This window comes from Miniopterus schreibersii (assembly GCF_964146895.1).
Source record: "Miniopterus schreibersii genome assembly, chromosome: 6".
In the NCBI taxonomy this organism is placed as follows: domain Eukaryota; kingdom Metazoa; phylum Chordata; class Mammalia; order Chiroptera; family Miniopteridae; genus Miniopterus; species Miniopterus schreibersii.
Window position 1 is genome coordinate 1,902,459 of NC_138107.1, and position 27,022 is coordinate 1,929,480.

Sequence of the window (27,022 nt, forward strand, 5' to 3'; positions counted from 1 at the left end):
TAAGTCACACTGTTCACTGGTTTATTGAGATTCAGGGAGATCCTTCCCCAAAAGACACCTCCCCATGAGAGGGACACCACCTCCTGCCCCAAAGGCCCACCTATCCATGTCCACAGTCAGGGGTGCCTGCGTTTGGTCAGGATTCTCACCAGCTATGCATTGGGAGCAGTTCCCAAACCTGCCCACATTTCCTCTCCTTCAATTGCCCCAGAAAAATACAACACCCAAGGGAGCAATTTTGGGAGAAGGGAGAAGGGAGAGGTGTGTGTAGTAAGGCTGCTGAGGAGCCGGTGAGTGAGCAGCTGCAGGGAGGTGCCGACCAGATTATGAAGGAATAACACAGAATCATATGAAGAGAGAGAGAGAGCAGGGTCTGGTCCCCGGAGCAGCGAGACCAGAGACCCAGGAGCGCAGAGGGGCTGCCCTACAGGGCCTGGGGCTGCAGCACGTTCTCCCGTCTTGCCCACTCCCTCCCCCTGCCGGCATGTCCTCCCAACACACCCCTCACTTGTAAAGCAAATGGACTCGACTCCCATCACAACTAAGTCGGTCAGGGAGCTCAGGGGGGCCCCTAGGTAGGCCCCCAGAGGGGTCTGGGGGGGTGGGAGGGGGGCGCCGTGAGCGGAGCTGCTGCCGAGACTGGAGCTGAAGGCGCAGTTCAGAGACTCGCTCCTCTTTCTAGAGGAAGAAAAACAGTTGGGAGAGTGGGAAAGGGGGAGTCATGAAGGGTGTAAGAGGGAAGGGGGGACAGGGAAACAGGGATAGGTGGACAAAAGAAGTTAAAATGAGGAATACGGAAAGAACAAGGTAAGCCAAAAGACCATCATGGGGGCACCGTGGAAGGGAAAAATCAGGGAAGAGAAAATGAGGAAGGGCGAAAGGTCAGGGCACACAGCTTCCAATAACTCATACAGATTCGTGTCAACCCAGGTGAGCATGCTCTGCCCTGTCACTGCACAGCCTGGGGCCCAGGGGACACGTGGGCACCTGCCGTCCCCTTTACTGGAGGCTGTGTTCAACTTCGCTGCTTGGGGCTCACAGCTGCCCCACGGACCCCTTCCCTCCTGGTGAGGCCAACACGGGATGTGGCCTGGCTAGGAACCCTCCTTCATCAACCCTTTCGCCTTCCCCTTCCCAGCCTCCTGCGCTCACTCCCTGGCAGGTTCCCCGGCACAGCGCCTGCCCACCTCAGCATCTGCCCATCTGCCCACCTCGGCAACGATTCTCTCCAGCTCCCGGTTCTCCTTCTCCAGCAGCCGGGACTTCTCCTCCTCATGGTTGTTGGTCGAGGACCCTGTCTTCATGGTGTCCTGAGCCTCTGACTGCCATTCCCCGCGGGTGATCAGCCGGCGCATCTGGGGGACAGATGTTTGAGGCATCAGAGGGCCAAGCAAAGACTGTGTTAGAGACTGGCTGATGGTGGGATGGAACTGGAAGGAATTCAAAGAAGAAGCACAAGACTGGCCCCAAACAAGGGTGGCAGAGGCAGGGCAGGGCGCAGTGCCGGGGAGGAGGGTGGGGAGGGGGAGAACACCAAAGCTCACCTTGGGCACAAACAGCACAACCAGCGTGATGTAGGAGGAGAAGACGATGGCGAGCGAGGCGAAGGCGAAGGCCGCGTCCTGCTGGCTGGACAGGATCATGGTGACGGGCGCAGTGATGAGGCACAGCACCTGGGCAGAGTGTTTGGGCACCTCAGACCCGCAGGCTCAGACAGGGTCCCGGCTTTTCTTCCCCAAGAGTCTGTGAGGTCAGGTTCCTGGTGAACTTTCCAGTTTAGAAGGATCCAAACTTGGATCCTCCTCAACTCTAGCTGGAGAAGAATCGCCAATAAGCTGTCCCAAAGCAGTCCCCAGCTTAGCTGACCGTCCCGCAAGGCCGGGTGCCATGAGCTCTAGACACACACCCGGAGTCCTGAGAGTCACCCCTGGGCACACCTGGCAGGAAGCCTCGACTCGTCGATTCCACCCGGGGGGCCAGACACGCAGCGGCGCCTTTTCCTCCTGCCTCGTTTACATGGCAGGGACGCCAACACCTGCCGCACTGTGTGGTCGTGTGAAGGTGTCTAAGGTAGTGTCTGTGTGTCCTTTAGAAACTGTGAGGTACTTTACAAATCCAAGGCACTAAAACACTGTGAGACGTCTACCCAATTGATCTGAGCTCCAGGGCCCAGTCCTTCCCAGGCCGCCGTCTAGGGGCTGCGGTCAGCCCCTGGGTCAATGCCAGGAGCCCAGGGAGCTCACCGCCACATTGTAGATGGCCATGCCCACAGCCCGGTGGTCATTGATCTTCTCAGTGGACACGCTCTTGGTCTCATAAGCAAGAAAGATACCCAGCAACAGCAGCAGCCCCTTGTAACCATAGAAAATGCCTGCAAGAGCAGCAAGGGTCACCTGGGCAACCAGGCCTCCACGTGCCCATGCACTCCCCTCCTCTCTAGGACTGTCACTCACAGCTGATCTTTCTTATAGCTCCCCAGTGGAAAGGGAGCTTCCTCCCCAGCACCCTTCCTGCCCACTGCCCCCAGTGTCCCCCCAACTCGACTAGCCCCACCTCACCACTCCGCCTGGGCCTGGCCATGCAGTGTCTCACCCCAGACTGGGTGGGTTTGCCATTTGTGGTTATGGATCAGAGTGATTTTAAGAGGCGAGAAGGGACCTAAACCCACGTCCTTGCAGCCCCAGCCTGACTCTAGGGGGTTGTCTAGACACAGATGGTGTCAGGTCTGAGATGAGAATGAGCCCAGCCCCACTGGTGCCTCCCTCAGCTGATTACAAGTTCTGCCTTATCCCTTCTTCAGGCCCTATGCTCCTCACAGCAAAAGACCAACTGTCGCCCTGGCTGGTGTGGCTCAGTGGTTAGAGTGCTGGCCTGCAAACAGAAGGGTCCTGGGTCTGAGCCCAGACAAGGGCATGCACCTCGGTTACAGGCTCGATCCCCGGCCTCGGCTGGGGGGCCACCAGCCCATGTGTCTGTCTCACATGGATGTCTCTCTCCCTCTCTCTCCACTCTCTCTGAAAAGTGATGGAAAAAATATCCTCAGGGGAGGATTAAAGGAAAAAAAACAGACCTGGAGCTCCCCACTCAAATCCTCAACGAAGCTATAAAAGAAGACCAGGGGCAGCACTCTCAGAAAATTAGTCCCGTGACAGGGAGCTCAGGCAGCTGGTGGACCCAGGCCTCCGCCCCCCTCCAGGCCTCTCCCTCGACGGGCCGCCGCGCACCCAGCCACGTGTTCATCTTCAGGGAGCTGCAGTGCTCCAGCTGCGGCAGGATGGACACGTCGATGTCCTCCTTCGGCTCCTCCTTCGCGAAAGTCTGAGGGAGACAAGGCCCCGCTCGTGCTGGGTGGAGACTCCCCACTCTCTGTCCCACGAGACCCTCAGTGCTGAGGCCAAACCCCACTCTGCCCCCGCCCCAGCGCCCCAGGAGCCTCGCCCCCTTCAGGGCCCGCAGGCCCGAGGGCTCCGTGGGGGAGGAGGCCACCCCGCGGTACCTCGACGGTCCTGTGCAAGGGGTCCACGGTCTGCCAGACGGCGAGGGTGAGCACGTCCATGGCCACCAGCAGGCCCACCGTGGCGTACAGCTTCCAGGGCTCCAGGGTCTGCGCACAGGCCGCAGGGTCGGCGGGGGCGGGCGGGAGGGCGAGAGGCGGGGGGGGGGGGGCCGGGGGCGGGGGCCGGGGGGGGGCCGGGGGCCGGGGGCCGGGGCCGGGGGGGGGCCGGGGGCCGGGGCCGGGGGGGGGCCGGGGGCCGGGGGGGGGGCCGGGGGCGGGGGCCGGGGGCGGGGGGGGGCCGGGGGCGGGGGCGGGGGGGGCCGGGGGCCGGGGGCGGGGGCCGGGGGCGGGGGCCGGGGGCCGGGGGCCGGGGGCGGGGGCCGGGGGCCGGGGGCCGGGGGGGCCGGGGGCGGGGGCCGGGGGGGCCGGGGGGGCCGGGGGCCGGGGGCGGGGGCCGGGGGCGGGGGCCGTGGGCCGGGGGGGGGCCGGGGGCCGGGGGCCGGGGGCCGGGGCGGGGGCCGGGGGCCGGGGGCCGGGGCCGGGGCCGGGGCCGGGGGCCGGGGCCGGGGGCCGGGGCCGGGGGCGGGGGCGGGGGCCGGGGCCGGGGGCCGGGGCCGGGGGCGGGGGCGGGGGCCGGGGCCGGGGCCGGGGCCGGCGGCGGCTCACCTTCCTCCACTCCTTCTTCTCCTCCTTCTTGGTGAAGACCGTGTGCACCCACCAGATCTTGGTGAACATGGAGCCATAGCCCAGACTAAAGCCCAGACCCAGGAGCCAGAGCCGGGCCTAGAAAGGGGGGGGCGTGAGCGGACGGGGGGCGGGGGGGCAGACGCCCACAGGGCAGGGGCAGCCTGCAGCGGGCGGAGCCGGAGAGCCTCAGGGAAGGGCGCCGCGGGCGATCTGGCCAAAGCCCCCGGGTTTAATGACCGTCGTTTCTGACGCCCCCAGTGTCCGCAGGTTGCAGCCTGGACACCTGAGGGCGTGCAGGGCCCCCGCCCAGGCTCAGCCCCAGCCCGAGGTCCAGCCCGGCCCGGCTCGCGCCCCACCCCGTTTCTCCAGCTGACAGGGCCCCGCACCCTTCCACATTCAAACGCCGCCCCTCTCTGCGGCCCGCCCCACTCTGCCCGTGCTCCTGGCCCGTCCGCCCGGTTCTGGCTCCTCTCACCGCACCACAGCTGCCCCCCTGGTCTCCCCGCAAACAGGCCACCCCACGCCCCCGAGGCGCGAACGCCCCACGCAGACACCGGGCGAGCCGGGCACTGGGCAGAGGCGCGGGAGGGAGCGGGGTGGGCGGGAGCGGCAGGGGCTTCCTCCCAGCGGGACTCAACCCCGCAAACACTGCCGCTGAAACCTGCCTCCCGCACGCCGGGCTTCCACGCACCGAAGTCCCGGCCCCTCCCGGAGCAACTGCCGTCCCGCGGTCAGGTCCCAACCCCAACTGAGGCTCCACGGGACGCCCAGCTCCTGCGCCCAGGCCCCAGGCCACCGCCAGCCCCGCGCTCCTGTCCCAGCGCCCGGCAGCCCCGCAGCCCCGCAGCCCCCGCGCTCCTGTCCCAGCGCCTGGCAGCCCCGCAGCCCCCGCAGCCCCCGCGCTCCTGTCCCAGCGCCTGGCAGCCCCGCAGCCCCCGCGCTCCTATCTCAGCGCCCGCAGCCCCGCAGCCCCGCAGCCCCCGCGCTCCTGTCCCAGCGCCCGCAGCCCCGCAGCCCCGCAGCCCCGCAGCCTTGGCGTCTGCAGTGAGCTCGCCGCCAGCCCGGGGATGGAAGCCGGCAGGTGCGGAAAGAGGGACGGCGCCGACGGGGGCCAGAGCCCCGCCGCTGGGAAGGCAGGCAGGGACCAATGGGCACGGACGGTGCCCCTGACGGGTGGGCCAGACACATTCCCAGGGGTGCCGCCCACACCCCTCACCTGGCAGACGAAGGGGAACTGGTTTCTCCCGATGTGGTAGCCGTCCAGCCCAAGGGGGAAGACGGCCGCCAGCGCCAGCGAGCAGCCCACCGCCGTCAGGTTGTTCAGGTTGGGCTGTGAGTTCTGGATATAACTAGGGCAGGGGCAGAGCGGGGAGAGGAGAGCGATCACCCTCTGAAGGGAGGCTCGGCTCTCCAAAGGCACAGGACACAGCCTGGCTGGAGCTGAGAGAGAGAGCGGGCCGACTGGCCGCGCTGGGGCCGCCCAGGGCCTCCCAGCACGGGCCCCACGCGCTGCCCAGATCCCAAAGGCTGCCTGGGCTGCAGTTAGCTGCTTCCAAGCAGGGGTGGGCGTTCTCCTGGCTCCCCTTCTCGTCCCCAGTGATCAAGAGAGCAGGAGATCAGAGTGAAACCTCGATGATACAGGGCCTCAGAGTCACACAGGTTGGCTCTCACTCCCTTCAAGGATCGCTATCTTGGAGAGGCAGACAGGACAAGAAAAGCGTCGGGAGATACACTTACCGGACGTGGGCGTTGTAGATGTTAAAGGACAGACAGACAACAGCTAGGACAATGCCCAGGCTGGAGAGAACTGAGACGGAGATAAAGAGTTTCTGTGACAGGAAGCGGAACGTCTTGATAACCAGGGTCTGGTCAGCAGGGGGAGACCCACCTATGGCACAGGGAGAGTGGGGAGAAAGGGAAAGAAAAACTAAGGGGTATGAGGGAATGAAGGTGGGACAGGGGAGGCAATGGACAGAGCTGCTGGTGGACACTCATGCCTTTGGCTGTGAGAACAGGAGGCTCTAAGCACCCAGGTCAGCAGCAGGTGCAGGGCTCCTAAGAGCAATGACGCATGTGCTCAGAAAATGGGTAGATGTCCTGTCTAGAGGCCAACAAAGGCTGAGGTGCATCACCAAAGCTGTAGTCTTTTTTGGTTGGTTGTTTTTTGTTTGCCTTTCTTACAGGAAAGGAAAATGGGAGGGAAAGTTGGGGATAGCTGAGGAAATTATGAGGTTTCTTATAACTCAAATCAAAACCAAAAAAAGAAGCTTTATAATCTCAGAATCATAAAGCTGAAGAGCCTCCAAGCATCTAGTCTGGCCTCCTAACTTTAGGAAAAGAAGAAACAAACTAATCTGTGATTTTTAACCCTGGCAGGGTGATATTCCCAAAGGTGTTTTCCAAGTATCACTGAGGAAGCTTAAATTTGTCAGAGTTCATGGGAGGGTGGGGGGGCTAATTTCAATTTGCTTAGCTTGGGGAAAGGTGTAATTTAGGCCATGCAGCATTTATAGCGGCCCAGAACACTGCCCTAAATTCAAGTCATAGAGCATTTCAGAACCCAGCAGTGGTGGGAGCTCCTGGACTCCAGCTGGGCAGGGAAGGCAGGGGTCTCCGGGCTGAGCCTCCCTCCAACCTTAAGATGCCCAGACTTTATTTCACCAGGAGGACCTTCCTTTTTGCCCACCTTTAGCATCTTTCCCATTATTTTAGGCCACCAAGCACACAATGAACACTGCTTACTTTCCCTCTTTAAACACACGCTTTAGCAGAAGATAGCTTCCATCCTCTCCTATAGTTTAAGCAACTGTTTTCTTGGCAAAGAGGCAAGTCTAGGCCTGACATATCAAGGCACAAGCATCTGGGAGACCCAAACAGAGTTTCTGTTTTCTGCCCCTGCCTACCCTGCCTCCAGTCCCCAGTGACTATTTTTAACAATGCACGCCACCAACTGCCTACTCCCTCTCCCGATATACCAGTCTCCTCTGCCCATACCTTGGAGACTATTCCCTTTCTCTTACCCACGGCCCCTGGTCCATCTCCCTGGAGCATTTCAACCTAATGGCACCTACCACCCACCTTCCTTCAAATGCATGACCCTTTTCTGTGACTGTTCAGGGGGGTTGAAAGAAAATACACAAAGGACCCACTTACCAATCCACTTATCTGTTTTCCACCAGGAAAGATCATCCTTGGTGCTGTCATAGTAGCCGATCTTCTTGTAGCTGCCACCTGGGCAGATGAAATAGAAGGTGTGACCATGGGGGGGGCGAGGAGCTGGTTCTGGGCATCCTCAACTCTACTTCCCTGAAGCAGCCTCCTCTGCTTGTGCCCGATTCCCTGGCACCCTAAGCCCCTGCAAGAGACTTGGCAGGATGAGCAATCTGAAGCAGTATAACGTGGGTGCCACAAACCAGTCTTATGTGTGTGAAGCCAGCACTCGCTCCACAGCCCGGCCTCTCAGCAAGATGCTGCTCAAGGATTCCAGCGTCAAAGCTTCACACACTGGTTTACTGTCCCTCATGATAGACAGAATCACCGAATCACTTCCCAGTGGCTTTCATTCTAACTTTATAAATTCCTCCTATGCTAGTTGGCTTGGGTTCTAATTCCTTAGCTAAGCTGCACCCTGCCTCTTAAAGAGCCACAAAGTGAAATTCAGTAGCTCCAAAGAGTCATGTTCTAGAACTGTCCCGGGTACCCTAGCTTTTCCATCAAAAGCCAATTCATTCCCCTTCGCCATGGCCAAAGTCCATTTCCTCTTGTCCTAGATACAAAGAAAATCTGAGAGGACGGGGGAGAAGGGAGGAGGAGAGAAAGACACTGTTCACAGGGATCCAGGAGACGGCTGTCTTGGCCACGCTGTAGGAGGCTGAGAGGGGTTAGGGCTGAGACATTAACTCATAGAAGTTTTGCAAATATGTAAGTGTGCTGAGTTATAAGAAAATGCAACCCAGAAAAGCCAAACTTTACATACTCCAAAAAAATTAAGAATGCTTACTTATATAGCAAGAAAATTCTGTAAGTTCCCTTTAAAAATAGCAGGTTTCCTAGATTCAGCTTTCCTTGAGTCCCTGGGTATGCCAGTGACAGGTCATTAACCCCTCAACCCAAGCCACCAATGGGAAATTTCTGAAACCAGCACAGCAGCCAAGACAGAAACAACGCAACCACTGCAACTCAAAGAAAGCCCCCCCCACAAGCTGTTTTCATTATTATTACTCTTATCATTATGAGTTAAAAGCTCGATGAACAGTTAAAAGAGAAGGGGGGAGGTGGAGGGGAACCAAGGCCGTCTTGTGTTTTGTGATGTCTCCTGGTACCCCAGGCCAGGCCAGCTGGGCCTCTACCACCCCGCCCCTCATGCCCTGTGCTCACCCTGGAGCTGCTCAATCAGTGTCCACGCCATCCGAGAGCCGCTGGCATCAAACACCACATGGCCCTGAGGGAGAGGAACAGCCACGGGAAGGCAGGTGAGATAAAAGCAAGAGTGAAAGAGAGCATCGGGACTCTGAATCCTTAGGTTTTTGATGTTAATTGAGCTTTGGAATGAATTCTATTTGTGGCTTTTGCCTGCATATAGGACATAACATGCCCCAGATACCCACACCCTAGATTTCAGAAACACTCTTTTAAGAAGCTTCACCCACGAGATTTGAATGCAAGAATTCCCGACAGAGCCAGGAGGCCTGGCTTCTGCTGTGTGGCCTGAACCAGTCACTGAATCCCTGGGATGCTGAGTTTCCCACTTCAAAAGGACAAAGGAGATGATCTGTTTTTTTCAAAGCCCTGTGATTCTTATCTGACTCATAATATCTGGACTGAGAAGAAATGGGGTGGGGGGGGCTGAAAGCAATGGAATAGGCTGTTTCCCCTTCCAATTCCTGGTAGGTTTTACTGGTCTGGGGTCCCTACTGCTTGGTCTGAGGCTGATCACTGCAGGGAGGCAGCTGAGAAGGAACGTGTGTCTCCAGGAGGCGGGTCCCTCAGCGGGATGACAGCGGCCTGTGCAGGTCACTGGAACTCACAGAGACGCCCTCAAAGGATGAGGAGTTCATTGCCCGGTAGATCTGGTCAGTGATGGTCTGGTTGTTGTAGTTGAAGTCCTCCAGGCGCACCCCTGAACGGCCACCCGCTCCGGACGTCTTGTTTAGGGCCAGGGCCAAGGCCCAGATGGCATCGTAAGCCAGCGGCGCCTCCTGGAAACCACCTGTCTCCTCGGGGTGTCGTTTCAGTCGCTTGGTCAGTTTTTCCACAAACTCCTGGGATGTCTGGGGAGGAAAGGATTGCAGTGTGGGACAGGATGGGGTGGCATCTGATTCTGGTTCCAACACCCTGGCTTGAATAGATGGTATAAGTTCATGTTGTCAGGTTGAGCACGTGCACTCAAAACCGTTCAGAATACCCAAGTGTCTGTCTTACATCAGAAGCTACTAGACTAGGGCAGGGAGTCGCTGGGACCAGCGGTCTTCATGTGCACAGCTGCTAGCTCAGATCTGCAGACAGAGAAGCTGAATGAACACATGCTTCGCACGATGGGCGGTGAAAGTTAGAAAGGAGAGATAGAGAAGAGCAAGAGAATGGTTGTGCTCTCATCTTCAGACCCAACAGGGCTGACGCAGGACAAACAGCTCCTCCTACTTGGAAAGACCTGGGGCCTGGGGAGGCACCACACCTTCCTCACTCTATTCTCAGACAGGAAGACTTTTCCTTAGTGTGCTGGCTTCTCACCATCCTTAGTGCTTTCAGTTCACCGACTCCCAGATGATTTCCAGAAGACTGAGTTCTGCACACATAACCCTACCAGTATTAGTCTATCATTCGATTCCCCATCCACACCCTCCCAGCCCTCAATCTCCTTTTTCCAAGAAAGCTAAATCACAGAATGACAGCTCCCTTAACTGTCAGGAAAAGAGTCCAGAGACCTGACTTTCTAAACCTGCAGTCTCCCAGCTTAGCTACATGATCATAGGCCAATTGCTTTAAGTGTTTGGAAATGTCTTCTACATAATAGAGAAAATCACACATGCCCTTCCTTACCTCCCAGAAACCACCCCTGGCAAGGCTCAGTGGCCCCCTCGCGGCAAAGCACAAGTAAGACAAGGGCACTACACACTCCATTTAGATTTGAAATATATTAACATATATACACTCTAATGAATAAATGAATGAATACAAGTCTTAATTCCCCATGTCCTGCTCACTTTTCTTTCTATTCAGGTTTCTGGAGACACAAAGGAGTAGAAAATGCAAAGGACAGGCAGTGCGTTCAGTGGAGATAGCCTGGGCTTTGAAGACAGACAGGCCTGTCTCTCTTGCCCTTGAGGACAGGATCAGGTTCTGTTTCGCCCTTCATCCTTAGAACCCAGCACTGTGCCAGGCCACAATGAATGTCCATTGGATTAGGGCAATAAAAATACTGTGTGATACTATAATGGACACACACACACAGAGTGTATAACTCCAAGAGTGAGCCCTCATGTAAACTATGGACTTTGGGTGAACACGATGTGTCAATGGAGGTTCATCAACTGCAACCACTCTGGGGAATGTTGATAGTGAGGGAATCTATACATGTGTGGGGACAGGGGCATATGGAAAATCTCTGCACCTGCCGCTCAATTTTGCTGTGAACTTAAGCTGCTTTAAAAAATATTTTTTAAATGTCCATTGGATGAGCCGTAGCCACTGTGGCTCCGTGGTTAGAGTGTTGGCCTGTGCACCAAAGAGCCTAGGGTTTGATTCCCAGTCAAGGGCATGTACCTGGGTTGCAGGAGGAAACCGATCGATGTATCTCTCTCACATTGATGTTTCTCCCAACACCACTCCCTCTCTCCCTTCCCCCCTCTCTAAAAATCAATGGAAAAAATATCCTTGGGTGAGAATTAACAAAAAATAAATAAATGTCCATTGGATGAATAACTATAGATGGATTCCAATTCTAACTAATCCACACACCTGCTATGTAATCTCAAACAAGTTAGCAAGTCTCACTGGTTGGTTATTCACCTTTAAAATGGGAATAACACTACCTTGAAGAGTTATTGTAGGAGCAAAATAACACATATATATAATGCTGGGCATAAAACAAATTACATCTTGGTCAATTCACAGCTTTGTGATTTCCCAGGCTCTCCACTTCATCTTTGCCACCATCCCTCCGATCTGGAATCCAGCTCAGTGTTTCAAGCCCTGTGTCCCCAACTGTCTCTAAAGCATCTGTAACTACACGACCAATGAGCTCAAATTAAAACTATCTAAGACTGAAAGCTCAATCCCCTCTCTCCACAGCACTTCACAGTACCAATGGAGACTGGAGACTGAATCCTTAGTCACCTCAGATGCCTTCAAATCACCAAGGTCCTTAATTCTTTTGTTGAAATGTGTCACTACTATCAGATCTCCCTACAAAGAACAAAGTTAACAGTAATAACAGTAGCTAACATTTACAATGTCCATACATTGTACTAGGCACTTTTCTAAGGTACGTGTATCAACTTACTTAATCCTTAAATAATCCAATGAGGTTTATGGCCCATTTTAGAAATAAGGAAACTGAGGCACAGGAGAGCTCAACTTGCCCGAAGCTGTACTGCTAGTGCACGGCAGGACTCATAACCAGGCGGCTGGCATCACATCCCAGACACCCGAAGGCCCTACGCTGCCTCCGTGAGCTGCCGTCTCTCTCCAAGAGCACCTGTCAGCAGACAGCAGTTAGGCTGAGGCTTTTTTTTTTTTTTTAATAATTTCTTAATTGATTTTTTAGAGAGAGAGAGAGAGACTGTTCTGTTGTTTCACTCATTTATGCAGTCATTTGTTGCTTCTTGTATGTGCTCTGACCAGATATCGAAGCTGCAACCTTGCTGTATCCGGACAAGGCTCTAATGAACTGAGCTGCTCGGCCAGGGCAGGCTGGGGCTCTCTAAGTAGTCCTTCAGCCTCCAGGTCCATGCAATCTGCAGTTCAAAGTAAACACTGCATCAGAAAATCACCCAAATAGGCAGGGACGCAGCCGCCCTGCACGATGCACTCCAGCCCGAACCCTCCCACTGTGCTGGCTCCAGGTCACACCACCAACATGCTCGGCCACTGCTGGCACCACTGACCCCCACATACCCACAGTTGCCAGAAACATCTCTCCTTTTTGGGTCAGCAAAGATATGGCTGCCAATTTTCAAATGGAAATGTTACTAGGTAGCTTAAGGAAAACAGAACAAAATTCCATAATCCATAGAAATTGGTCAAGTAACCAAGTGCAAATTTATGATACTAATTTTTTAACAGCCCTGTCTGGCTGTTTCTATATGTGGGAATGGATGTGATCTAAAATGTGTATACTGAGGTAGGTTTTTATTTTGTATTGTCCCCACATCTATGGGACCTCTATCCCAATCAGAGTTTACTCCTTTCACTCACAACCTTACCCCCACCGCCAACCTGCCCCTCTAGCCCAGAGCTATAATCTTTCTCCAGAACCACTCTAATCCATTGGCTCCTGAAGACTGTTTCCCTAAATCAGGGTTTCCCAATGTCTGCACTATTTTTTTTTTTAATCCTCACCTGAGAAGTGAGGATACGTTTCCCACTGATTTTCAGATAGTGGAAGGGGAGAGAGAGACAGGAGAGAGAGAGAAACATCGATGTGAGAGAAGCACATCAATTGGTTGCCTTCTGGGAGATAGAGCCTGCAACCCAGGTACATGCCCTTGACTGGGAATCGAACCAGTGACCCTTTGATGGGTGGGCTGACACTCTAACCACTGAGAAACACAGGCCAGGGCTCAGTGTCTGCACCACTGACCTTTGGAGCAGGATGATTCTTCGTTGGAGGGGGCTGTCTGGTACACTGTAGGATGACTTGGAAGCATCCGTGGCTTACCTACCAGACAGCAGCTGTGACAACCAAAACCGTCCCTAGGTATTACAACCTCTGGTTGAAAAGCACTGCTCTAACCAACTGCCCTCAGAATATAGGCCCCAAACAGAAGCATCAGCATCCCAGGGAACCTGTCAGAAAGTAAATCCCCGGCCTACCCCAGATCTCCCAAATCAGGACTTCCAGGGAAGAGGCCAGCAACCGCACATGAACTACCTTGCCAGGTGGTCTGTTGGGAGCTCACACTTCAGGACTATTCATCTAAATGCAAGGCCACAGACTCTGCTGCTTTTCTAAATCACCATGGCTCTAGGCCCCTGGGACCAACCCTTGCTTCTGACCCACCTCTCACGGTCCTGTCTAATTCACCTATAATTTCTTCCCTAGTTAGTAGTTAAGGCTGCTTCTACTCTCTGGAAAATCTTGGCTCTCCCCCTGGCATTTAGGCTACAAGCAGGCCTGGTGTCACCAGAAGCCCTATGAGCCTGAAGGCAGGCATGAGACCATCTTTCTCTAGAGACCAAGAGACAGAAGACGACCTCCATCCAATTCATTCTGCTCCAAAGCCCAGAAGTCCCTCCCTACCCATAACCACATCCCTGCTTCCTGTTGGGTGCTCCTCCAGCTCCTGTTAGGAGGCAGAAGCCACAACTGGAAGGTCCTGGGCTCAGGGCACCAACAAGCCTTTTTGATGTCAGTCACCAGCTCCTTCACTTCCCCAGGTTCTACGGGATCACTCACCCATCAAGTGACCTTCCAGAATTTTTCCAGGGTATTTTTCAACCAGAACCTTACACACAGAGTCCCTCAGAATGTCCCAGGACAGTGTCCATAATCAGAGTCCACATGGCAACTGGCCCTTCCATCACAATCCACTGCCCAAGGAAGTTTCCAAAATCTTCTTTCTCTCTTGCTCAAAAACAGTATTAGCCAATAAAAGTAGAAACTTTTTCGTCAGACTTCACAGTTTCCCTGGAAGGTGATGGGGGCACAGTGGTTTGGAGTTAGAGTCAACTAGGACTCAATGCCAGCCTGACCACTCAGGGGTTATGTGACCTGGAACAACTAAGTCACCTAACCTCTCTGAGTCTCCATTTCCTGGCCTATAAAATGGAAATGAAAACTCTACACCAGAGTATTGCTGTGAGGATCACTGAACTTACGTATCCAAGTTGCTGGTTTGCTATACAAAAGCAATTATTACCACAACTTTGTTTTAATTAGATATTTTGGGGGCTTTATAACCATTAACTCACCCGTAGCCTCTGTCCAGAGTAAGTATTCCAGACCTGGGGTGCCCTGGGCACAATTAGCAGACACACAGGTAGCCCTACCCAGCTCATCGCAGATTCTGTATTCCTTAAGATGTAGTGCCTCTTTCCCTCACACGCCTCACCCGTGCCAGAACTGCTGACTGAGCACCAACCAGAAAAAATCTCTGAAGTCACCAACAAAATAAAATGCATCCCTGCCCAGGACAGCGCTCCTGCAAAGGTGTGGTGGCATACAGCATCTATCACATCATTAACACCTCTCCCTCATTTCACTTCTTGCTAACTACTCATTTCCATGGTAACAGCTCTTCCACTCACCAGGCCACTCCCATTGCCTCTCTTTCCTGACCAAGGAAGTCAGAGCAGAAGTGGAATCCATAGGAAACACGATGTAAACATCGTGGGCACAGGCCCCCTTGCCCCCCTGTACCTCCAAAGTCCATACCTGCTCCCCTCCCCGCCGAGGCTCCCTCAGCCCTCCCCACCTGCCCAGGTGCCAGCTTCTAAGTCCCCACACTCTCACCATGTTGGAAATGCTGCGGGTGTTGGCGGGGTTCAGCATGACAATCTCAGTGGTGATGTGACCCTCCACTGCTTCGGTCATCTCATCCACTGTGCAGTTGATGGACGGGTCATAGGTCTTGAACCAGTTATCAGCATACCACCCGATGAGGAACCAGACATACTTCTTACCGAAGAGTCGCTCCTTGTACACCTGGGTGCAGAGGAGGGGGCTGGGTCTGTGTTTCATTTTTTTGGTCTTATCTCACATGGTCTCTGGGGAATCAGAGAAATGAAAAGAGACATCTACAGGTCTTGGGGTGGGTAGTAGGGAAGGCTCCACTCCTCCTCCTAAATCCCTCCCCAGCTTCTATTTTCAAGTGGCCTCTTGCAGCCAGTAAGAAAAGATGGGATCCACAGGCTCCTCCAGAAACACAAAGTGGCAGAAAAATAAGATCTGGAGAAAGTGCCATGTGTGTGAGAAGCCAAGAGATGGAGTCAGAGCCAACAGAAAGGGACATCATATTGATCACCACCTCAGATCATCTCCCATAGACTTCAGGGGAGATGAGGAGAGGAGATCCCAGGAGACACCCAAGGCAAAGAGCCCGCCTAGTGCCCTCCCTCTTCAGATTCCAAATCCACCTCACAAAACACTTTTCGGGCTTCAGTCTCATAGAAAAGTCCCACGATGATTCGGGCATCCTGGCGCTGCAGAGTGGAGAGAGAAACAGCTCCTGAGCTACATCTGACACGGGAGGGGCTAAGGCAAATGCTCTTACAGCTCTGATTGCCTGTCCTGAAGGGCCTGGTGCACAGTTCTGTTCAATAGGTAGTGGATAAACGTCAACTGGAAGGTGGAGATAAGCTTCCCCAGGAGATGCTACAGAATGGGAATTATGTGACCGTGATGGAGGTGTTGGCTAAAGCTAGGGTGGCACTCATGGGGCAATCTATGTGTATCAAATCAACATGTTGTGCACCCTACGCTTACACAGTGCTGTATGTCAATTACATCTCAACTTAAAAACAACAAAACCAACCTTCCCCCACCTGGCTCTTCTCTCCAGCCCACCACTGTCCCCCCTGCCACTTCTGACATCCCACCTTCAGGTTCTTCACGGGCACAGCTGGGTCTGAGAAGAAACTCTGGCGGAAAGTAATCTCAATGCCAGCCTCCTTCACGCGTTCCTCCAGATCATCCAGAGTCTGTAGTGGGAATGAGAATGGAGAAACATGGGGCACACAACGGGTAAGGACCAGAGATCTGACCTGGGGTTGCACACTCAACAAAGGAACAGTGGCGTGAAACTCCTTCCTTCAACACCCTCTGTCACAGGGTGGGGAGTGGTCAAAGGCAGGCACCTGGAGTCTCAGGGTGTGGCTTCCAAGTGAGGAGGTGCATGGGGAGACCTCCTGAGCATGTGTCCAGACAAGTCACTCCACTCAAGCCCTCTGATCACTGACAGCAAACATGGTGGGGGGTGGGGGAGGAAACAGAGGCACCAGGGAAAGACGAGGCAGGGCCTGGTATATACAGATGATGTCAACCTCAAGAGGCAAGTGAGCAGAAGACAGAAGGACCAGGGTAGAATGTCCTGTATCACTAAGAAAAAGTGGGGGGAGGACTCAGGAGCACTGAGTGCAAGAGTACACAGAGGATTCAAAGGGTAGGGCACAGGGAGGAAGCGGTCGGGCTCCCTTCCTCCAGCTCTCCCCCTCCCCCTTCCACCTGGCCTTGCTTGTCCACAGGGCTCTTCTCTCCATGGCTCTCCTCTCCGAGCTGGCTGCCTGACCCATGTCCACACACTTACCTTTCTGCCCGTCAACTCCCTCCCCCTTTCCTTCCCTCTGTACCTCTCTGTGTCCATCTTCCTCTCCCTCTCTCCTCCCTCTGTGCCTGTGCCCATCTCCATAGCGCCACCCAGTTCCCATTCATACACACACCACCCCCTTGAGTGGCTCTAGAACCTGCTACCTCCCTGGGTTCCTATCCAAATTCTCTCCCTTACTCTGTCCCAACATTGGAGTGAACCTACTTTAATAGAACTGGGTCATTTGGGGCTATCTGTCCGGGGAACAAAGCATCAAAGAGGGGGGAGCCCTAAAACCAAAAAGTGGAGATCTCGGAAAGTCAACTTATGCATTCCTCTGGCATAGAAAAAGCATGCACATAACCCGCTGGGAACGTGTTCTCTTGTGATAAAGAATCCACGTCTCTCCCCAGAATAAATCCCATGTCACCTCTCTGCCTGGAGCTGGAGGGGACACCCGTTTACCCAGCCCTTTCTCACCGATGTGAAGACTTCAGTGGTCTGCTGGATGGTGGCGATCTTCTTCCAACCCCACTTTTGAAAAAGTTTCACCCGGGTTGGATTGTGCAGCGTGGCTGACGGGTGAGTTCGGAAGAAGGTGGGGAAGCGCTGTCGGTTTGACAGGGCTGGTGAGCTGGAGCCGTAGGAGAGCTAGGAGAGACCGATGAAGCAGCACAGGCGTGACTCCACAGGGGCCGCTGCCAAGGGTGCCCCAAGCCTGCCTGCTCTCTCCAAGCATCTCTACTCCTGCCCTAGGAGAGCAATTCTCAAAGGCCACAGAGTCTCACAGTCAGGACGCTCCTTCCCTGATCCAACCCCAGTTCCTCCTGGGGACTGCGGCAGGGCTAGGCCCATGGGTTCGGGTAGGCAAAAGGCTCTGAATCTTGGAAGCTATCCTCTTAAATACACCAAAAGAGAACGGCCTGCCTCCTGACCCCCAAACCCCACTTACCACAATGAGGTTCCACATCCTGGCAGCCTCAGCGACCAGCGTGGAGACGGAGCTGCAGCCGGGCATGACGATTATCTTGATGGGGTCGTTGTAGAGCAGCTCGTACAGGTACTTGGTGGCCTGGCCCGGGTCACACTGGGGGGACAGGCTCTCCTAGAGGGGCTCCTCCCATCCTTGCAACTCCTACTCTAGCTTTCCCCAAAAACCTAGTTACTTCCCCCAACTACCCACCCCTCTGCTGAAACTCTTTTGTGACGACTGCCACGTTCTTCCCCCTCCTGGAATCTCTCCTGTCTTCTCGGCCTCCTCCTCCTCACCCGTGCCCTCTCCTCCACCTCCACCGTCAGTACCGATGCGTGTAGCCCTCCCCTCCGCGCAGCTCATCCCGACACTCCTGTCCCGGCCCCTGCCCTCTATCACTCCTGCTTCTTCTTACTGTTTCTATGTTCCAAACATCTGTGTGTAGAAGAGTCTGCAAGAATATGAATAAACTCTCACGAAGTCCCCAGACAGCCTCAGCGCCAGCTCACGAACACTCCTCCCTCACCTCTGCAAACTCCCTCTCCCCACCTTTCATTTTGCCCTCCCTCTTCTCTTTACAGGGCTAGTGGTAAACAAGAGAACAGAACAAGTCCACCAGGGCATCCGGCTCAGCATCCATCCCTCCTGCTGGGCCCTGACATTTGATGAGCCCATTAGAAAAAGACACACACTCAGGGGTAGACGTGGGGGAAGAGACAAGGGTGAGAGAACTGAGGAGAATAAATAGAATGACTCTCAGGAGACCAGATACTTTTTGGGGTGCCTGAGAGGCATGGAAGTGGGAAAGTAAACAATGCAGGAAGCTGGGAAGGAAAGGAATGCTGGGAGAAGGGGAGGTGGGAGGGCAAGCCACGGGTCTCCCACCGCCTGCTGCCCTCCTGCTGAAAGATGGCATTTCAAAAGCTGCTGAAGCCTCAGAGGAAGTGGAGAAGAAATGGAGGCCAGTGGGGAGGCAGGCCAGAGGGGACACAGGCAGGAGGCACAGGGGGCAGGGGAGGTGAGATGGGGGGGCAAGTTGCAAGGAAATAAAGAAGGCCCCCTAAAGCCTGCTTACTTCCCACTGAGGCCTGACATTTGGGACTCGGTTGGGAACCTGAGGGCGGGAGTCGGGAGGGGGGGCAGAGTCTGAGAGCCCACCCGCCCCCACTGCCAAGGGCAGTCTTCACTGTCTGCATAACAGCTGTTTTGAAGGTTCTCCATTCCTCCCACTTGGGCATCTTTTGGTTCTCAGGTCCCACTTGCCTGCCCTCTCCCAGCATCTGTTACTCCAGATCCTGAGCTTCCCCCAGGGTCCCTCAGTGCCCCTCGCTTTCTTGTCTGAGGAAAAGGTGGTTAGGAACAAGGAGGGCACACGACATGTAAGATACACACAGAGGGCAATGTACGCTGCCCAACGTCTTCCTTTGTGTCCGCGTCCCTCCCTGCCTCTTCCAGCACCCGGTCCCCTTCCACACCCAAAGCACTCTGCAGACTTCCAGCACTGCACTCCCCCCCTCCCCAGCACACCTCTGTTCCTCTCCCCCTCCTCTGCTCTCCCTCCGAACCGGACTTGCGGGCAGGAAGCGACACATTCCAGTCCGCCTGCCTTTCCATCGCCCCCTTGCAGCCTCTGCTGTTGTCTCCTCCATCTCCCTTTTCTCAGGTCCCCCATCTGCTCCCCAACACCTCCAGGACTCACCTGCCAGGTGGATGAGTCTGAGCTTCCTGTGATCCGCTATCATAAAGCCTGCACCCATCCCTCCCTTTGGCTCCCAATACTCCCGCCTCCCATAGCCTATCCCTTCTCCTGCTCTCCTAAGCTGGACCTTTCCACCAGCTGACCCTCCTTCCCACCCTGCCTCTTCTGCGGCCTGTTGCTCTTCCCTCTCACGACGGGCTGGGCAGCACAGGCACCCAGAAGGGCAGGATTTTTATGTTGGTAAAATGCAGATCCTTGGGACTCATCCCTAACCAAGGAGCTGGGATCTGTGTATTTAACAAAGTCCTGCGGTGATTCTCATGTACACCAAAGTTGGAGAATCACTGTGAAAGTGTCCGTAGGGGCCTGAAGTTCCCTCTCCAAGTTTCCAACAGTCCTTGGGCTTTCTTCTTCCCACGTCTGCCCCTCCTCCCTCACACACCTATTTCCAGGTGTAGATTACTGTTCTAAAGAAGGGGTGAGGTCACCAAGTCCTCCCCTCTGGACTTCACTCCCGAATCCCTTAAGTCACTGCCCACAGGTCAGAGAAGATAAATGTGAGGTCCCATATTTCTTTCCTCCCTGAGCCATGCCCTTCCCCATACTCCCAATTATTCAAGTAGGGGATAGGAGAGGAAAAGGAATCTTATAGGACATTCCCTACACCTGGACCCAAATTTTCTCCCCCCCCACCTCTCTAACCCTACATTCCATTTCCCTTCTCACATCTTGGAGGCCAGGATGCTGTAAGGAAGATAAACCCGAGACCCAAGTTCCACAGGACGGCCAGGATCTCCGTGCCCAGCCCTCCTCCTTGCCCCTCCCCAGTCACCCCTCCCAGGCCCTTTCTGCCGCCTGTGCCCTCCCTCCCCATCCCCACGCCACGGGGGCTCCCACGCGGGCCTCGAATCCGATTCATTTCCCCAGCGTCTCCGCCCGTCCTCACCAGTAACGAGCCTTCTCCAACCACGGGTGCCACGGGGCGCACCGCCAGGAGTCCCCCCGGGCGGGGCCGCGGGGTGGGAGTCAGGTGGGCTCAAGGTACCCTTCAGTGTTTGTGATAAACAAACTCTTGTCCCTCCAAATGCTCCTCTTTCGGTGCTTACTCCTTCCAGCGCCAAGCTGATGCCCAGACTCCCCTCCTCACCCCGTCGATGTAAACCCCACCCTGCCCCCACCTCTGGCGTCCCCCGTCCCTCGACCCATCCCAGGGCAGGCGACGCCCCGAGGATGGGGTCGGCTGGCGCCCCACCCCAGCACGCCCGCGGGCCGGCCGCAGCGCAGCGCAGCGCAGCGCAGCGCAGCGGGGTCTGCTCTGGGACGCGACGCACGCCCTCCTGACCCCAGCCCGCGCGCGGCTCTCCCCGCGCTCCGGCACCGCCGCCCTCCTCCCGCGTCGCCCCGGAGGGGCCGTCCCGCGATCCCAGGAGTGACTCCCACGGGCCGCCCCGCGCCCGCGCCCGCGCCCCGCTACCTTGCTGTCGTGGTGGATGAGCTTCAGCTCGTAGTCCGGCAGGATGTCCCTGCGGCGGTTCACGTCCTCCAGCGCCATCTCCACCGCCGGCTGGCAGGCCTGGCCCCCCGGCCAGCCCCCGCTCATGGGAAACAGCGCCCCGATGTACACTGCGCGCCGTTCTGAGGAGGGGTGCGGGGGGACCCGCGGGTGAGGCCGCGGGAGATGGGGGGAGTGGGAGGCCCACACCACCCGCGCCGCCGCCATCGCCACCAGGAGCGGCAGGGGCCACCCCACCCGGGGAGAGGGGGCCCCCGGAGCCATGGCGGGGGGGCAGCCGCTTGGGGAGGGGGGCTCAGGGGGGACACTTGTCCTGGGGAGGGCCGCGGAGGGGGTGTCGCGCAGGCGCCCCCATCCCCGGTTCTGCCGGGCTGAGGGCCTAGGGCCTGGGGAAGCAGGAGAGACGGGCGCCCCGCGGCCCCGCGGCCCAGCTCCCGCCTCCGCCCGCGCCTCCGCCCGCGCCGACTCTCCCCGCCGACTCTCCCCGCCGACTGACCGCCGACCGAGGGGCGGAGGGAGCGCGGCGGGGAGGGGGCTCTGACGTCACGGAGGCGCGAGGGGGAGGGGGCGAGGAGGGAGGCGAGCGCGACTGTGGGATCCAGGCCGGAGGGGAGGGGAGACCGAGACCAGGGAAGGGGCGGAGGAAGGGGCGTTGGGGGAGGGGCAGAAGGGGGAGGAGCGGGAGGAGCGGGAGGAGCGGGAGGAGCGGGAGGAGCGGGAGGAGCGGGAGGAGCGGAGGGGCGGGGGGCGGGACGCGGGAGGGAGCTCGGCCGGCAGCCATGCGGGGAGAGGGATGGAGAAGGGGAAGGAAAGGGGCTGGGCCAGGTCGGCTCCAAGGGGGAGTGAACAGAAGGTGGGGGGAGGGCTGGGGAGAGCTGGGGGAGGGCTGGGGGAGGGCTGGGGGAGAGCTGGGGGAGAGCTGGGGAGGGGGAGGGCTGGGGGAGAGCTGGGGGAGGGCTGGGGGAGAGCTGGGGGAGAGCTGGGGAGGGGGAGGGCTGGGGGAGGGCTGGGGGAGGGCTGGGGGAGGGCTGGGGGAGGGCTGGGGAGGGGGAGGGCTGGGGAGAGCTGGGGGAGGGCTGGGGGAGAGCTGGGGAGGGGGAGAGCTGGGGGAGGGCTGGGGGAGGGCTGGGGGAGGGCTGGGGGAGAGCTGGGGAGGGGGAGGGCTGGGGGAGGGCTGGGGAGGGGAAGGGCTGGGGGAGGGGGAGGGCTGGGGGAGGGCTGGGGGAGGGCTGGGGGAGGGCTGGGGAGGGGGAGGGCTGGGGGAGGGGAAGGGCTGGGGAAGGGCTGGGGGAGGGCTGGGGGAGGGCTGGGGAGGGGGAGGGCTGGGGAAGGGGGAGGTTTTGGAAAGGGGTTGGGCGGCAAGGGAGTGCGGGACTAGAGCGGGAGGGGGGGCGGCGGGCCGGGAGGCGGGGGGAGGCGGGGCCGAGGCTGGGAGGGTCGATGTCGGGTCCTGGAGGCGCCGAAGCTGGGCTGTGAGAAGGGCAGGAGGGGCCTCCGTAGTCCCGGGTGACACCCTAGGACCGGGCGGGCAGGGGAAGGTTCTCTGGGGGCCGGGGGCGCGCCCGGGGAGAGGGGCAGCTCTGGGTCCCCCAGACCCGGCGGCCGGAGCGCAGTGGGGAGGCGGCGGCGCCGAGCGCAGAGCAGCCAAGCAGGGAGGCGGGGGCCCCAGGCGGGGACCAGGCAGGGGGAAAGGCAGACGGGGCGCGGGGCAGGGCGGGAGGGCGCCCGCGCCCGGGGCAGGGCGGGCACTGCGGCCGCCACCCCGCTTCTCCTCACCTGAGTGCGGCGCTCGGGTCACTGGCAGCAGGAGAGACGGGATCAGAGAAGAGTTACCGCGGGCGCCCCGCTTCCCCGGCCGCAGCCCCAGCCCCCCCCCACACCTGTCCTCGCCGAAGACCGCGGGGAGCAGAGGCCTGCCTCTCGGCGGGGAGGGTGCCTGGGGACAAGAGCGAGGCGGACTGCGGGTCAGGACTGGGTGGGTTTCTTCTTTTATTTTTCATAGGACGACAGAATTTGAGACAGAAATGCCTACAGCTAAGACGTGGGCAGATCCTGGTTTGTGGAGCCCAAATAGCATAAAATGCGCGGGTCTCTCTTTTAGAGAAAACAATTACAAATACAATTGGTTTTAAGCTACTGCTGTCAAAATATCTCTTAGGCAACTTTTACAAAAAAACCTCTGACCATGTGAACACATTACTAGAGCCCCCGACCTTATCAGAGCACAAGAGGCCTGTGTAAGTGAGGAATCCTGACGCTTAAATTTCATTCACTTCATGTCCATCCAGCCCTGGATGGGATTTCTAATTCCAAGAATGGAATGATAAACTACAAACAGAATAATTAAGTGAGAATCTGAAGATCCTGAAAGAGTCAACAAGGGTAGAAGAAGCGAAAGGTATGCCTGCATCCCAGGAGACAAGGCTGCAGAAGGAAAACATGGATGCCCAAGCACAAGAAGGCAGAAAAGGTGCTGGGCACAGGACCGATTCCCTTGGGGAATGATAGCGGTGTCTGGGAGGGATAGAAGAGGCCTGCCTCCCCTGTCCCTGGGTAGTCCTTAATACTCTGACAGCTCTGTCCCCAGCTTTAAGCCTTTTATCCTGATAATTTTCCATCCCAGATGTTTTCAAGCTTATCAACTTTTCTAAGTATGACATGATTTATTTCTGAGTGTACAATAATTCAGTTATACAATGAATGGAGAGGGATCTATTCTAGAAGAGGTTTATGCATAGAAAGTTCTAAGTTTAGAAAAAGGGACTGAGGCTAGGGGAAATTGGAGTATTTAAACCTTAAGAAGGGTGATGGAGGGTGAAATTCATAATGGAAAAAGAGAAAATGTGAGACCCAAGACCTGGGAGCAGGGAGAGATATAGAAAGAGAAAGGTAAAGAAAGGAAGCCCTAACCCAACACAGGTAAAGTGGAAACGGGAATGCAGACTGCAGGAGCAAGCTCGAGGCAGATGGATGGAGGAAGGAGTTGGGCTTTCACCTCTGCTTCCCCAAAGCCACTGTCTTGTATAGCACCCATCCTTCCCACCATCCACCCCCAGCCCATCCCCACACTCATTAGCTGCGTGCAGGCAGCTGTTCCCTCACCCTGGCAGTGGGGCTTAGGGCTGCTCCACTGGCCCTGACTACAGATGCTCCGGGAGCCCCCCACCAGATGGAAGTCAGGGTCACACCGAAAATCCACTCGGGCTCCATCCAGGGCTGGGAGGTCCCCACCCGTCAGGAACACCTTCCCATTTTCCAGCATCAAATAGGACTTGGAGCAGATTCGGACTGTGAAGAGACCGGAAAATAGAAAGGCAGACTGGAGGAGGCTCGGCTTTGGGTTTGGGCCCAGGAACATCCTACAGTGCAGGAAACCCCGTGAAGGGGGATTGGCCTGCCCTGGCCAGTTTGGCTCTGTGGTTAGAACATTGCTCCGGGAGCTGAAGGGTCCCAGGTTTGATTCTAGTCACAGGCATGCACCTCGATTGCAGGCTCGATCCCAAGCAGGAGGCAACCAGTTGATGTGTCTCTCTCACACCAGTGTTTCTCTCTCCCTTCCACTCTCTCTGAAAAGCAGTGGAAAAAATATCCTCTGGTGAGGATTAAAAAATATAAAAAAAAATAAAAAAAGGATTGGCCCTCCCTCAGCCCTCAAGCATCCACACAATCCCACAGGAAAAAGAAGGGAAAGGCAATGCCATGTAGGAACCCAAGATGGAGCTATAAGCACGTAAAACGGGGTCCCCAGTGGGCGGCTCCGGTCTGGGGGGGGTGCCGTGAGGAGACGCACACCCCATTAGCCTTCCTTTCTCGTTCTGGGCGGTTTGTATTCACGTTAAACTGCACTGGTTCTTGGGCATGCGGTCTCTGCATGAGACAGAGGTATTCGGAAAGCTGACGAAATCATTTTAGAACGTGTTTGCACATGTGCGGCTGACCACCCTCGAAGAGAATGGCCGGCAAGTGAATGGCCAGGCGACGCCGTCAGTGGGCAGCGGCCGGGTGGGGCGGCCCCGAAGGCTGGGTCAGCGGCGCCGCGTCGGGAGTGCCGACCTGCGGACGGGGACGCGGGGTCGAGGCGGGAAGAGGAACGGTCCCGGAGAGGGGGCGCCGGGGGGCTACTCACCGCAGCGGCTGGGTGTGTCCATGTCTGTCCAGGAGCCGTTGGCCAGGCACTTGCGGACCTTGGGCCCCACCACCTCGCGCTCCCCGCGGCACACATACTCAATCTCGTAGTCCACGGGCAGGAAGCTGATGGCCTTCACCTGGTCCCGAGTCAGGCCCCGGTACCGGATGCCCCCTTCCCAGGGCGGGTGTATGATCTGGCAACCTGAGGGGAGAGCCCCAAGGAGTAGAAAGGAAGGTGGGGGACGGAAAAGACAAAGCCTGCAGCCCCGGCCCGGGGGCTGGGGCGTGGCCCGCGGGCCCTCGGGGACCGAGGGGAGGGAGGGGGTGTTGGGCAGGGCCCTGAGGTGGGGCACGGGACGGAACTGCGCTCAGAGTCCCGCTGTGCTCCGAGAACTCGCCGCACAAACTCGCCCAGGGAAACGAGCCCACAAGTCGGCGGGGCGGGGTGCTGGCTGGGGGAAGGAGACAAAGAATTGAGAGATGGTAGCGCTGCGACGGGCCCGTGGGCTGGGTGAGAAGGGCCAAGGGAGGGCACGAGAGTTGAACTAGGACGAGACGAGCCGGGGTCCTACGGGGCCACCTGGGAGAAACGCAGAACCAAGGGCGGGGCGGGGCTGGCGCGGCGCTGCGGAGGGACGGGTGGCGTCGGGGACATAGCGCAGGGTCGCGGGAAGGGGGCCTAGGTGGCGGGAAGGGGGCCTAGGTGGCGGGAAGGGGGCCTAGGGTCGCGCGAAGGGAGCCTAGGTGGCGGGAAGGGGGCCTAGGTGGCGGGAAGGGGGCCTAGGGTCGCGGGAAGGGGGCCTAGGTGGCGGGAAGGGGGCCTAGGTGGCGGGAAGGGGGCCTAGGGTCGCGGGAAGGGGGCCTAGGTGGCGGGAAGGGGGCCTAGGGTCGCGGGAAGGGGGCCTAGGTGGCGGGAAGGGGGCCTAGGGTCGCGGGAAGGGGGCCTAGGGTCGCGGGAAGGGGGCCTAGGTGGCGGGAAAGGGGCCTGGGTGGCGGGAAGGGGGCCTAGGGTCGCGGGAAGGGGGCCTAGGTGGCGGGAAAGGGGCCTGGGTGGCGGGAAGGGGGCCTGGGTGGCGGGAAGGGGGCCTGGGTCGCGGGAAGGGGGCCTGGGTGGCGGGAAGGGGGCCTGGGTGGCGGGAAGGGGGCCTGGGTGGCGGGAAGGGGGCCTGGGTCGCGGGAAGGGGGCCTGGGTGGCGGGAAGGGGGCCTGGGTGGCGGGAAGGGGACCTAGGGTCGCGGGAAGGGGGCCTGGGTCGCGGGAAGGGGGCCTGGGTGGTGGAGAGGCGGGCGGGCGGCGTGCTCGGTGGGCAGCGGACGGGCCGCGGGGCAGGGCGGGCCGGGGCAGCTGGAGTGGGCGGAAGGGCGCCGAGGTCGCCAGAGAAGGGGCACCTTCCGAGGTGGCGTTGGGGGCCCGCGCCCCGCCCGCGCCGGGAGCGCCGAGGAGGAGCGGCACCCGCAGCAGCAGCAGCAGCAGCATCTGGGGGGAGGCGGCCGTGAGGACCCGCCCGCGCCCGGAGGAGGCCGGGCCTCGCCGCCGCGGCCGCCTAGGCTCCCACCCGGCTCCGCTCCCGGACCACGGGAGCGCGGCGAGGGAGGCGGGGGCGGAGCTCGGGCGGGTGCGGGAGAGGAGGAGGGAAAGCCCGTCCCCACCCTCCGCCGGCCGCCCCGGCCCGCGCCCTCCCGGGACTCCGCCTCTCCCGCTCTCCCCGGCCCCGCGGCACGCAGGCCCCGCTCCCCGCTCCCGCCGGCCGCCCCGGCCCCGCGCCCCCGGCCCCGCGCCCGGCCTCCCCGCGCCGGCGCAGCGCTGCTCGGGGCCCGCTCCTACCTCCGCCTCCGGCCCCGGCCCCGCCGCTCCTCGCCGCGCCCGCCTCGCTCCTCTGCCCTCCCCTCCTCCCGACCCTCCGGCCTCGAGGCCGGGCTCCTTCCCAGCCGGGGTCTCGGCCTCCGCTCTCCCTCCCCCGACCGCACCCCCGTCTTTCCTTCCCCGGGGCGGCGGCGGCCGCGGGAGCGGGGAGCCGGGAGCGAAGGAGGCGGCGCCGGGGACCCGGGGAAGCTCCGGGGCG

At 58.4% G+C, this 27,022-nt stretch overlaps 1 protein-coding gene across 2 annotated transcripts; it reads right to left on the reverse strand.

Moving 5' to 3' along the window:
* On the reverse strand, positions 1-27,022 carry GABBR1 (gamma-aminobutyric acid type B receptor subunit 1). Of its 2 annotated transcripts, XM_081140739.1 has the most exons (23): positions 26,785-27,022; positions 26,349-26,436; positions 24,959-25,162; positions 23,935-24,120; positions 22,609-22,629; positions 20,794-20,954; positions 17,600-17,734; positions 17,128-17,298; positions 15,941-16,042; positions 15,479-15,544; positions 14,856-15,047; positions 9,211-9,453; positions 8,561-8,624; positions 7,337-7,414; positions 5,921-6,071; positions 5,400-5,532; positions 4,163-4,279; positions 3,497-3,604; positions 3,225-3,318; positions 2,244-2,371; positions 1,545-1,673; positions 1,212-1,355; positions 1-678 (listed from the first exon to the last, which is right to left on the reverse strand). In XM_081140739.1, the coding sequence occupies exons 2-23, from the start codon at positions 26,434-26,436 to the stop codon at positions 505-507; spliced, it is 2,889 nt and encodes a 962-aa protein (XP_080996865.1). In that variant the 5' UTR covers positions 26,785-27,022; the 3' UTR covers positions 1-504. The 2 variants fall into 2 exon arrangements, with proteins under 2 accessions (XP_080996865.1, XP_080996866.1); XM_081140740.1 differs by lacking the exons at positions 23,935-24,120; positions 24,959-25,162; positions 26,349-26,436; positions 26,785-27,022 and adding an exon at positions 22,713-22,762.

What these genes read in the sequence shown, in the direction of transcription:
- GABBR1 (XM_081140739.1), bottom strand. Translation starts at nt 26,436, where the DNA reads ATGCTGCTGCTGCTGCTGCTGCGGGTGCCGCTCCTCCTCGGCGCTCCC. An exon ending in ATCTACAACGCCCACGTCCG is followed by an intron (nt 5,533 to 5,920) that starts GTAAGTGTATCT and finishes CCCCTGCCCTAG; the next exon opens with TTATATCCAGAACTCACAGC. An exon ending in TGGAGAGAATCGTTGCCGAG is followed by an intron (nt 679 to 1,211) that starts GTGGGCAGATGG and finishes TTCTTCCTCTAG; the next exon opens with AAAGAGGAGCGAGTCTCTGA.